Consider the following 11,923-nt stretch of genomic DNA (forward strand, 5'->3'; position numbering starts at 1 on the left):
CAGGCGGGTCCCGAAGCGCAGCCCCCCCCCCGCCCCCCCCCGCCACGGCCCCCCCGGCCGCAGCCGCGGCCGCGACACCGCGCGCCCCAAAAGCCTCAAGGGGGGTCCTGGGGGGGGGGCGGGGGTGTCAGCACCGGCAGAGACCCCCGGGACCCCCCCCGAGACCCCCGGGCTCAATTGAACCCCCCCAACCCAAAAAATCCCCCCCAAAAATCTCCTTTTGTTCCCCACCCCAAAACCACCGGGTTGTGCCCCAAATTCCCTCCCCAACCCCAAATTTCTCCCAAATTTCCCCCCTCAACCCCAAATTTCCTCCCACAACCCCAAATTTTGCTCCCCCAGTCCCAAATTTCCCCTCCCCAACCCCAAACTTACCCTCCAACCCCAAATTTCCCCTCCCCAGCCCCAAATTTTGCCTCCAGCCTCAAATTTCCCCCCGAACCCCAAACTTCCCCTCCAACCCCAAATTTCCCCTCCCCAGCCCCAAATTTCCCCTCCCCAGCCCCAAATTTCCCCTCCCCAACCCCAAATTTTGCCCCCAGCCCCAAATTTCCCCCCGAACCCCAAATTTCCCCTCCCCAGCCCCAAATTTCCCCTCCCCAGCCCCAAATTTTGCCCCCAGCCCCAAATTTCCCCTCACCGGGGGCTCCGCTCTCCTCCAGCCGCCAGGACTCCACCACGAGCGAGACGCTGCCCTGTGGGGGTGCGAAATTGGGGGGGGGGGCGCGAAATTTGGGGTGGGAGAAACGAAATTTGGGGGGGAAACGAAATCTGGGGGGGGGAACGAAATTTGGGGTGGGAGAAACGAAATTTGGGGGGCAAACGAAATTTGGGGGAAGGGAATGAAATTTTGGGGGGGTGTCTCGTCCTTCCCTGTCCCTGGGGGCAGCTCAGGTTTGGGGGGGTCTTGGAATTTCGGGAAGGGGTCTCGGATTTGGGGGGGGTCGCGGATTTGGGGGGGGTCTCGGATTTTGGGGGTGGGTCTCGGATTTGGGGGGGTCTCAGATTTTGGGGGTCCCGGATTTGGGGGATGTCCCGGATTTTTGGGGGGGGTCTCCGATTTGGGGGGAGGTCTCGGACTTGGGGGGTCCCGGGTTTGGGGGATGTCCCGGATTTTTGGGGGGGTCCCCGATTTGGGGGGGGTCTCACCGGCCAGGGGAAGGCCACGGGCAGGCGCAGCAGGCGGGGGGCTCCGGGCGCGGGGGGCGGCCCGGGGGGGCTCTGCGCGACCCCCAGGCCGCAGCCGCGACCCCCGGGGGGGCGCAGGCAGAGCCGGAAGAGGAGGCGGCAGGAGGGGGGGCCCCCGCAGGGACCCCCGGGACCCCCCCGCGCCGACAGCACCCGCAGCTCCAGGAGCCCCGCGGGGCGCGCCTGAGGGCGCAGGGTTACCCAGGGACCCCCGGAACACCCCCAAAATTACCCCTGGGACCCCCGAAAACACCCCCCAAAATCACCCAGGGACCCCCGAAAACACCCCCAAAAAATCCCCCCCCAAAAAACCCCCAAATTACCCCTGGGACCCCCGAAAACACCCCCCAAAATCACCCAGGGACCCCCGAAAACACCCCCAAAAAATCCCCCCCCAAAAAACCCCCAAATTACCCCTGGGACCCCCGAAAACACCCCCCAAAATCACCCAGGGACCCCCGAAAACACCCCCAAAAAATCCCCCCCCAAAAAACCCCCAAATTACCCCTGGGACCCCCGAAAACACCCCCCAAAATCACCCAGGGACCCCCGAAAACACCCCCAAAAAATCCCCCCCCAAAAAACCCCCAAATTACCCCTGGGACCCCCGAAAACACCCCCCAAAATCACCCCCAAAAAATCCCCCCCCAAAAAACCCCCAAATTACCCCTGGGACCCCCGAAAACACCCCCCAAAATCACCCAGGGAGTCCCGAAAACACCCGCCAAAATCACCCAGGGACCCCCGAAAACACCCTGAAAAAATCCCCCCCCAAAAAACCCCCAAATTACCCCAGGGACCCCCGAAAACACCCCCCAAAATCACCCAGGGACCCCCGAAAACACCCCCAAAAAATCTCTCCCCAAAAAACCCCCAAATTACCCCTGGGACCCCCGAAAACACCCCCCAAAATCACCCAGGGACCCCCGAAAACACCCCCCAAAATCACCCCTGGGACCCCCGAAAACACCCCCCAAAAACCCCCCTCCAATAACCCCAAATTCCCCCCCCAGGACCCCCCAAATTGCCCCCCGGCCCCCCCAGACCCCCCAGGACCCCTCCCCAAATTCCCGGCCCCTCACCGGGGCGGGGCCGAGGAGCAGCAGGAGGAGGAGGAGGAGGAGGAGGAGGAAGGGCGGGGGGCGCGGCATGGCCGGGCCGGGTCCCGGGGGTCGCTCCGGGTCCCGGGGGTCGCTCCGGGTCCCGGGGGTCGCTCGGGGTCCCGGGGATCGCTCCAGGTCCCGGGGGTCGCGCCGGGTCCCGGGACTTGCCGGGCTCTGAGCCCCGCGCCGCCCCCAGACCCATTTAAAGGCGCCCAGCCCCGCCCCCGGCCCCGCCCCAATCCCGCCCCCCATAAAAGGGGCTCGGACTCCAAAAAGGGTGATTCGGACCCAAAACCTCCTCAAACGTGAGGATTCGGCCCCAAATGCGAGGATTTGGCCCCAAAAACGAGGATTCCTCCCCAAAATCATTGAAACCTGCAAATTCCTCCCCAAAACCCGCAGATTCCCCCCCAAAAGCCCCAAATTCATCCCCAAAACCTGCAGATTCCTCCCCAAAACCCCAAAATCCCCAGATTCCCCCCCAAAACCCCGCGCCAGCGCCCCCCACAAACCAGAGCCGTCCCCGAGCTCCGTTTCCGCCTTTATTCGCCCCAAAACGGGGCCGGACCCCCAAAACCCCCCCTGAACCCCCCTCCCCCTCCCCCGGCATTCCCAGGAATTCGGGGGGCATTCGGGGGCGGGGGGAGGGGGTTCGGGGGTGCCCTCCCCCGCTGGCGCCCCGCGGGGCGGGGATGACGTCACGGTGACGTCACGGTGACGTCACTGCTGCTTGGAGCGCGCCCAGAGGCGCCCGGTGAGGTGTCCCAGGAAGGCCCCGGCCGGCGGCCGCCCCTGCGCCAGCTCGGCCTGGCGCTGCTGCTGCTCCTGGGGGCACAGCGCCCGGGGGTGCCCGGGTGAGTGCCCAGGTGTGTGCCCCAGGTACCCCCAGGTGTGCCCCAGGTACCCCCAGGTGTGCCCAGGTGTGCCCCAGGTGTGCCCCAGGTGCCCCCAGGTGTGCCCCAGGTGTGCCCAGGTGAGCCCAGGGGTGCTCAGGTGAGCCTGGGTGTGCCCCAGGTGTGCCCAGGTGAGCCCAGGGGTGCTCAGGTGAGCCTGGGTGTGCGCCCAGGTGAGCCCAGGGGAGCCCGGGGGTGCCCGGGTGAGTGCCCAGGCGTGTGCCCCAGGTACCCCCAGGTGTGCCCAGGTGTGCCCCAGGTACCCCCAGGTGTGCCCCAGGTACCCCCAGGTGTGCCCCAGGTGTGCCCAGGTGAGCCCAGGGGTGCCCCAGGTGTGCCCCAGGTGTGCCCAGGTGAGCCCAGGGGTGCCCAGGTGAGCCTGGGTGTGCGCCCAGATGAGCCCAGGGGAGCCCGGGGGTGCCCGGGTGAGTGCCCAGGTGTGTGCCCCAGGTACCCCCAGGTGTGCCCAGGTGTGCCCCAGGTACCCCCAGGTGTGCCCCAGGTACCCCCAGGTGTGCCCCAGGTGTGCCCAGGTGAGCCCAGGGGTGCCCAGGTGAGCCTGGGTGTGCGCCCAGGTGAGCCCAGGGGAGCCCGGGGGTACTCGGGTGAGTGCCCAGGTGTGTGCCCCAGGCGCCCTCCCAGGTGACCCTGGGTGTGCCCAGGGGTGTGCCCAGGTGCCCTCCCAGGTGACCCTGGGTGTGCCCAGGGGTGTGCCCCAGGTGCCCTCCCAGGTGACCCTGGGTGTGCCCAGGGGTGTGCCCAGGTGTGTCCGGGTGTGTGCCCGGCCCCACCCAGGTGTGCCCAGGGGTGTGCCCCCCACATGTGCCCGGGTGTCCCCAGGTGTGTGCCCCAGGTGTGCTCAGGTGTGCCCAGGGGAGCCCAGGTGTCCCCCAGTTTCCCCCAGGTGTGCCCAGGGGTGCCCAGGTGTCCCCCAGTTTCCCCCCAGGTGTGCTCAGGTGTGCCCAGGGGTGCCCGGGTGTGCCCAGGTGTGTGCCCAGGGGTGCCCAGGTGTCCCCCAGTTTCCCCCCAGTTCCCCCCAGGTGTGCTCAGGTGTGCCCAGGTGTGCCCAGGTGTGTGCCCAGGGGTGCCCAGGTGTCCCCCAGTTTCCCCCAGGTGTGCCCAGGGGTGCCCAGGTGTCCCCCAGTTCCCCCCAGCTGTGCCCAGGTGTGCCCAGGGGCCGCCCAGGGGTGTGCCCAGGTGTGTGCCCAGGGGAGCCCAGGTGTCCCCCAGTTCCCCCCAGGTGTGCCCAGGGGTGCCCAGGTGTGTGCCCAGGGGTGCCCAGGTGTCCCCCAGGTACCCCCAGCTGTGCCCAGGGGAGCCCAGGTGTCCCCCAGTTTCCCCCCAGTTCCCCCCAGGTGTGCTCAGGTGTGCCCAGGTGCCCCAGCTGTGCCCAGGTGTGCCCAGGGGCGTGCCCAGGTGCCCCAGGTGTGCCCGCACCTCCTCGAGGCGCGTCCGGCGCCGCTGGAAGGCCGCCAGGGGATCGTCCTCCAGGGAATAGTTCTGGAGCACGGCGCGCACGTCCTCCACGCCGCTGAGCGCGATGGCTGCGGGCGTTTTGGGGTGAAAAACGGAGATTTGGGGTCTGGGTTTTGAAAGGGTTTGGGATCTGGGGTTGGGGTGTGGGGTCTGGGGACGATGGCTGCGGGCGTTTTGGGGTGAAAAACGGAGATTTGGGGTCCGGGGTTTGGGGTTTTGAAAGGGTTTGGGATTTGGGGGTTGGGGTCGGGGTTTGGGGTCTGGGGACGATGGCTGCGGGCGTTTTGGGGTGAAAAACGGAGATTTGGGGTCCGGGGTTTGGGGTTTTGAAAGGGTTTGGGATTTGGGGTTTGGGGTGTGGGGTCTGGGGACGATGGCTGCGGGCGTTTTGGGGTGAAAAATGGAGATTTGGGGTCTGGGGTTTGAAAGGGTTTGGGATCTGGGATTTGGGGTTTGGGGGCGATGGCTGCGGGCGTTTTGGGGTGAAAAACGGAGATTTGGGGTCTGGGGTTTGAAAGGGTTTGGGATCTGGGATTTGGGGGTGATGGCTGTGGGCGTTTCGGGGTGAAAAACCGGGATTTGGGGTCAGGGTTTGGGTTCTGGGGGCGACAGCTGATGGGGGGATCAGGGTCAGGCAGATTTGGGTGAATTCTGGGTGGGTTTGGGTGGATTTTGGGTGGGTTAGGGTGGATTTGGGTGGGTTTGGATGGATTTGGGGTGGGTTTGGATGGATTCTGGGTGGGTTCAGGGGCTCTTCACCCACTCTTGAGGAAGGCAGCCAGGTCGTAGAGCGCCCTGGGTGAATTCTGGGTGGGTTTGGATGGATTTGGGTGATTTCTGGGTGGATTTTGGGTGGGTTAGGATGGATTTCGGGTGGGTTTGGGGTTTTTCACCACTCTTGAGGAAGGCAGCCAGGTCGTAGAGCGCCCTGGGTGAATTCTGGGTGGGTTTGGATGGATTTGGGTGATTTCTGGGTGGATTTTGGGTGGGTTAGGATGGATTTCGGGTGGGTTTGGGGTTTTTCACCCACTCTTGAGGAAGGCAGCCAGGTCGTAGAGCGCCCTGGGTGAATTCTGGGTGGGTTTGGATGGATTTGGGTGATTTCTGGGTGGATTTTGGGTGGGTTAGGATGGATTTCGGGTGGGTTTGGGGTTTTTCACCCACTCTTGAGGAAGGCAGCCAGGTCGTAGAGCGCCCTGGGTGAATTCTGGGTGGGTTTGGATGGATTTGGGTGATTTCTGGGTGGATTTTGGGTGGGTTAGGATGGATTTCGGGTGGGTTTGGGGTTTTTCACCCACTCTTAAGGAAGGCAGCCAGGTCGTAGAGCGCCCTGGGTGAATTCTGGGTGGGTTTGGATGGATTTGGGTGATTTCTGGGTGGATTTTGGGTGGGTTAGGATGGATTTCGGGTGGGTTTGGGGTTTTTCACCCACTCTTGAGGAAGGCAGCCAGGTCGTAGAGCGCCCTGGGTGAATTCTGGGTGGGTTTGGATGGATTTGGGTGATTTCTGGGTGGATTTTGGGTGGGTTAGGATGGATTTCGGGTGGGTTTGGGGTTTTTCACCCACTCTTAAGGAAGGCAGCCAGGTCGTAGAGCGCCCTGGGTGAATTCTGGGTGGGTTTGGATGGATTTGGGTGATTTCTGGATGGATTTTGGGTGGGTTAGGATGGATTTCGGGTGGGTTTGGGGTTTTTCACCCACTCTTGAGGAAGGCAGCCAGGTCGTAGAGCGCCCTGGGTGAATTCTGGGTGGGTTTGGATGGATTTGGGTGATTTCTGGGTGGATTTTGGGTGGGTTAGGATGGATTTCGGGTGGGTTTGGGGTTTTTCACCCACTCTTGAGGAAGGCAGCCAGGTCGTAGAGCGCCCTGGGTGAATTCTGGGTGGGTTTGGATGGATTTGGGTGATTTCTGGGTGGATTTTGGGTGGGTTAGGATGGATTTCGGGTGGGTTTGGGGTTTTTCACCCACTCTTGAGGAAGGCAGCCAGGTCGTAGAGCGCCCTGGGTGAATTCTGGGTGGGTTTGGATGGATTTGGGTGATTTCTGGGTGGATTTTGGGTGGGTTAGGATGGATTTCGGGTGGGTTTGGGGTTTTTCACCCACTCTTGAGGAAGGCAGCCAGGTCGTAGAGCGCCCTGGGTGAATTCTGGGTGGGTTTGGATGGATTTGGGTGATTTCTGGGTGGATTTTGGGTGGGTTAGGATGGATTTCGGGTGGGTTTGGGGTTTTTCACCCACTCTTAAGGAAGGCAGCCAGGTCGTAGAGCGCCCTGGGTGAATTCTGGGTGGGTTTGGATGGATTTGGGTGATTTCTGGGTGGATTTTGGGTGGGTTAGGATGGATTTCGGGTGGGTTTGGGGTTTTTCACCCACTCTTAAGGAAGGCAGCCAGGTCGTAGAGCGCCCTGTCCTCGGAGCCGCCGTCCCAGCGCGGCAGCGCCAGCCCGTTGTACGGCTGCAGCCGGAACGCCTCGCGCCGCCAATCCACCACCACCACCCGCGCCGGGTCCCGGTTCAGGCACGAGATGTCCTGGGGGGGGATGCCCCAAATCTGGGAACCGCGCCCCAAAACCGGGAACCGCGCCCCAAAACTGGCTGGGGGAGGCCGAGCCCCACCTTGACGTGGTGGCCGTCCATGTAGCGCGTGGCGTCGCGGAACAGCCGGTAGGACACGAAGCCGTGTGGGTCGATGCTGTCGATCAGCGGGAACGCCGTCTGCCCGGGGGTTTGGGGGCAATTCAGAGGGTTTTGGGGCGCCCCGAGAGCACCCCCAGCCCCCTCCCGGCAGCCTGGTGGGAGACCCCCTCCCAAAAAGCCACGAATTGTCCCCAAAACGCAGCCGGGTGGGGCCAGGGAGGGTTTGTCCTTCTTCAAGACCCCCATAAAAACACCCAAATCCCTCCCAACCGCCCAAAATTACTCCCAATCCCCCCAGAATTATTCCCAACCCCCCAAAATCTCCCCCAACACCCCCAAACCTCTCCCAACACCCCAAAATCCCATCCAATCCCCCCAAAACCCCTCCCAACCACCCAAAATTACTCCCAACTCCCCCAAAATCCCTCCCAGCACCCCAAAATCAACCCCCAAATCCCCTCCGAGCCTGGGGATGATTCTCCCCGCTCCTGCTCCGGTTTCGGGGAGCAATTTTGGGGAATTTTGGGCTGTTTGGGGGCCGTTCTTTTTCAGGGGTGGCTTTTCAGAGACCTTTTGGGGCATCCCCGAACCGTCGAGCTCCCCAAAAAAACCCCTTAAATCTCCTTGAATCCCCCAAAAAAACCCCCAGGAACCCCCCGGAACCCCTGAATTTCCCCGAATTCCCAAAATCCCGCGCGCACCATGCCGGTCTCGGAGGTGAAGATGACGATCTCGTAGAGCGGCGCCAGCTGCTGCAGGAGGTGCTCGATGCCCGGGCGCTTCTTGAACCTCCAGCCCGTCACCAGCTGCGTTTTGGGGCAAATCCCGGCGCTTTTGGGGCTTTGGGAGTGCTGGAATTGGGGCTGGGGGCTCTTCTGGGGGGGGGTCAGGCTTCTCGGGGCGGGGGAATGGAGGAAACCTTGCGGGGTTCTGAGAGGTTGAAAGTGCCCAAAAGCCCCAAGGATCACCCCAAAAAGCACCCCCAAAAATGCCAAAACCCACCCCAAAAATGGCCCAAAACCTAGCACCTAGCACCCCCTGAGCTCGGGGATTTTGGGGGGATTTTGGGGGATTTTGGGGTTTTGGGTCTCACCGACCACTCGGGGTGCAGCAGCACCCCTGAGCTCGGGGATTTTGGGGGGATTTTGGGGGGATTTTGGGGGGATTTTGGGGGATTTTGGGTCTCACCGACCACTCGGGGTGCAGCAGCACCCCCGTCAGCTCCAGCACCAGCGTGTAGGGCGGTTGGTAGTACGGCTCCCGCAGCGGGTCCGGCAGCAGCCGCGCGCTCGTGGGCTCGATGATCATCTGGGGGGCACAAGGGACCCCAAAATGGGGACGGGGACCCCCAAAATGGGGATAGTGACCCCAAAATGGGGACAGGGACCCCAAACTCGAGATCCCTCCCCCCAAAATTCCCCCAGGACCCCCCCACGCTCATCCCCTTTCCCAGGCCTGGGCCACCCCAAGGTGACAAATCCCTGGGGGACACCCCTGGGACCCCCAGACCCCTCTGGGACCCCCCAAACCCCCCTGGGACCCCCCCAAAACCTCCCCCCAGACCCCCCTGGGAGCCCCCAAAACCTCCCCAAACTCCCCCCAAACCCCCCTGGGACCCCCCAAAACCTCCCCAAACTCCCCCCAAACCCCCCTGGGACCCCCCAAAACCTCCCCAAACTCCCCCCCGGCCTCACCTGTCTGTAATCCTTGAAGTATTTGAAGGTTCTCCGCAGGTGCCGGATCCCCACGGGGTCTGCGGGACCCCCATGAGACCCCCGGGTCCCGGGGGGGGCAGGGACCCCCCAAATGGGGCAGGGACCCCCCCAGACAGGGACAGGGACCCCCCAAATGGGGACAGGGACCCCCCCAGACGGGGACAGGGACCCCCCAAATGGGGCAGGGATCCCCCCAGATGGGGATAGGGACCCCCCAAATGGGGCAGGGATCCCCCAAAAGGGACAAGGACCATCCAAAAGGGGAAAGGGACTCCACAGAGGGGACAGGGACCCCCCAAATGGGGTAGGGACCCCCCAGAAGGGGACAGGGACCCCCCAAATGGGGCAGGGATCCCCCCAAATGGGGCAGGGACCCCCCAGAAGGGGACAGGGACCCCCCAAATGGGGTAGGGACCCCCCAGAAGGGGACAGTGTCTCCCCCTCCCTGTCCCACCCCCCACAAAAGGGACCCCCACCCCTTTTGGGTGACACCAGGGCATGAAAGGGGCCGGGGGTGACACCGAGGTGACAAATGGCACTGGGGGGGGGTGGTGGCATTGGGGGGGGTGGCACTGGGTTGGGGGGGGGGGGGTGGCACTGTCCCCTCCCCTGTCACCTGCCCCGGGGTCACTCACCGCTGTCAAACTCATCGGGGATCTGTGGGGACAGAGAGGGGACAGGGAGGGGACATTGAGGGGACCAAAGGGACCCGAGGGGACACCGAGGCCATTTCACACCTGGGTGACACTCGGCCCTCACGTCCTGTCCCCCCCGCGGGCCGTTGTCACCCCTTTGATGTCCCCCGGATGTCCCCGCGGTGGCAGGAAGGGCTTTGGTGACAAAAGTGACACCAGGGGTGGGGGAGGGACCGAGGGACCGGACGCCCCCCGGGACCGCCCCTGCCCCGCTGTGCCACACGCTCTGGGGACAGTTTGGGGACAGCCACCCCCCCCGTCCCCTCACCTTGTCCCCGTGCTCGTCCACGGCGTTGCTGCCTGGGGGGACATTGGGGACATCGTCAGTGTCCCCTAGTGTCCCCCAGTGTCCCCAAATGTCCCCCCAGTGTCCCGGGGGCAGACTGGGACACCTGGGGACAGGCCTGGGGACATTTGGGGACACCCAGGGACATCTGGGGGACACTCAGGGACATTTGGGGACACCCAGGAACACCCAGGGAAACTCGGTGACACCCGGGGACACCCGGGGGACACTCAGGGACACCCCTGTGACACCCTGTGACACCCAGGGACATTTGGGGACACCCAGGAACACCCAGGGAAACTCGGTGACACCCGGGGGACACTCGGGGACAGTCAGGGACACTCGGGGACATTTGGGGACACCCAGTGACACCCGGGGACACCCCTGTGACACCCAGGGACATTTGGGGACACCCGGTGGCACCCGGGGACACCCAGGCGACACTCAGGGACACCCTGTGACACCCTGTGACACCCAGGGACATTTGGGGACACCCGGTGACACCCAGGGACATTTGGGGACACCCGGTGGCACCCGGGGACACCCAGGGGACACCCGGTGGCACCCAGGGACACCCTGTGACACCCAGGGACATTTGGGGACACCCGGTGACACCCAGGGACATTTGGGGACACCCGGTGGCACCCGGGGACACCCAGGGGACACTCAGGGACACCCAGAGACACCCTGTGACACCCAGGGACATTTGGGGACACCCAGATACACCCTGTGACACCCAGGGACATTTGGGGACACCCGGTGGCACCCGGGGACACCCACCGAACACGTAGAGCACGGCGGCGCCGCCGGTGGCCGCCAGGACCCCCCCCAGGCGCAGCGCCAGCGCCCGCAGAGACCCCCGGGACCGGGGGCCGGGGCTGGCACCGGCGTCACCCGCGTCACCCGTGTCACCCGTGTCACCGGGCACCTGCGGGACAGGGACAGGTGAGGGGCACGGGGGGACAGCGGTGCCACCCGTGCCACCGGGCACCTGCGGGACAGGGACAGGTGAGGGGCACGGGGGGACAAGTTCGGGACAGCAGGGACAAGAGGGGGACACGTCAGGGACAGGGGGACACCGAGGGGACACCGGGGGGACTCATCCGAGCGGCGACACCTGCGGGGTGTCCCCAGTCACCTGCGGACAGGTGAGGCCTGGGGACACTCGGGGGACACCCGGGGACGGTGTGGGACACCTGGAGACACCTGGGGACACCCGGGGACGGTGTGGGACACCTGGAGACACCTGGGGACGCCCGCGCACACCCGCGGAACTCTCGGCGGCAGCCGCGGGGCCGAGGGGGACCCCCCGGGCCCGCCCCCCGCCCCCGCCGCCATGGCCGTGCCCCCACCTGGCGCTGCCGCAGCTGCTCCCGCAGCACCGCGGCCGTGTCGGAGCCCGCGGCGGGGCCGCTGGCGGCGCGGCGGGGCCCGGCGGCGGCCCCGGGGGGCGGCCCGGGGGTCCCGGGGGTCGCGGCCCGGCCCCGCCGCGCCGCCAGCGCCCCGCGGAGCCCCCAGGCCGCCGCTCGCCCCGCCGCGGACGCCGCCATGTTGCTGTACGGCAAAGCGCCGGCGCGGGAACGGCAGCCAATGGGATCCGCGCGGGAGGGGAGGGGAGAGCCAATCAGAGGTGAAGCTTGCGGGAGGAGGGCGGGACGGAGCGCTGCTTAGCCAATGGCGGCGAGGCGGGCGGCCAATGGTAGCGAGGGGGAGGCGGGGCTAGCGGCGCGGCAGCCAATCAGAGCAAGCGCTGGCGGAAGGCGCGCGAAGCCGGGGAACACGTGGAGCCGCGCCCGGCTCATTGGCGGGGGCGCGACCCGTTAACCGGCCCCAAACCCTCCAAAACTGGCCCCAAAATGGGCCCTGAAACCAGCCCCAAAACCCCCAAAACTTGTCCCAAAACCGGCCCCAAAGCCCCTAAAACTGGCCCCAA

The 11,923-nt window shown here is 65.1% G+C and overlaps 1 protein-coding gene across 2 annotated transcripts; it reads right to left on the minus strand.

The window, feature by feature from the left end:
- Positions 1–2,820: 2,820 nt before the first annotated feature.
- Positions 2,821–11,567, minus strand: TIMM50 (translocase of inner mitochondrial membrane 50). 2 transcript variants are annotated; one of them, XM_085564810.1, is made up of 12 exons: positions 11,503–11,567; positions 11,343–11,403; positions 10,771–10,918; positions 9,973–10,004; positions 9,645–9,666; positions 8,989–9,047; positions 8,483–8,602; positions 7,996–8,100; positions 7,274–7,372; positions 7,031–7,187; positions 4,622–4,728; positions 2,821–3,116 (listed from the first exon to the last, which is right to left on the minus strand). In XM_085564810.1, exons 1-12 carry the CDS (start codon positions 11,538–11,540, stop codon positions 3,012–3,014), a joined length of 1,053 nt encoding a protein of 350 aa, XP_085420936.1. In that variant the 5' UTR covers positions 11,541–11,567; the 3' UTR covers positions 2,821–3,011. The 2 variants fall into 2 exon arrangements, with proteins under 2 accessions (XP_085420936.1, XP_085420935.1); XM_085564809.1 differs by having other exon boundaries at positions 11,343–11,555.
- Between the last annotated feature and the right edge of the window lie 356 nt (positions 11,568–11,923).

Source organism: Lonchura striata, chromosome 34 (assembly GCF_050655825.1).
Source record: "Lonchura striata isolate lonStrDom1 chromosome 34, ASM5065582v1, whole genome shotgun sequence".
Classification (NCBI taxonomy): domain Eukaryota; kingdom Metazoa; phylum Chordata; class Aves; order Passeriformes; family Estrildidae; genus Lonchura; species Lonchura striata.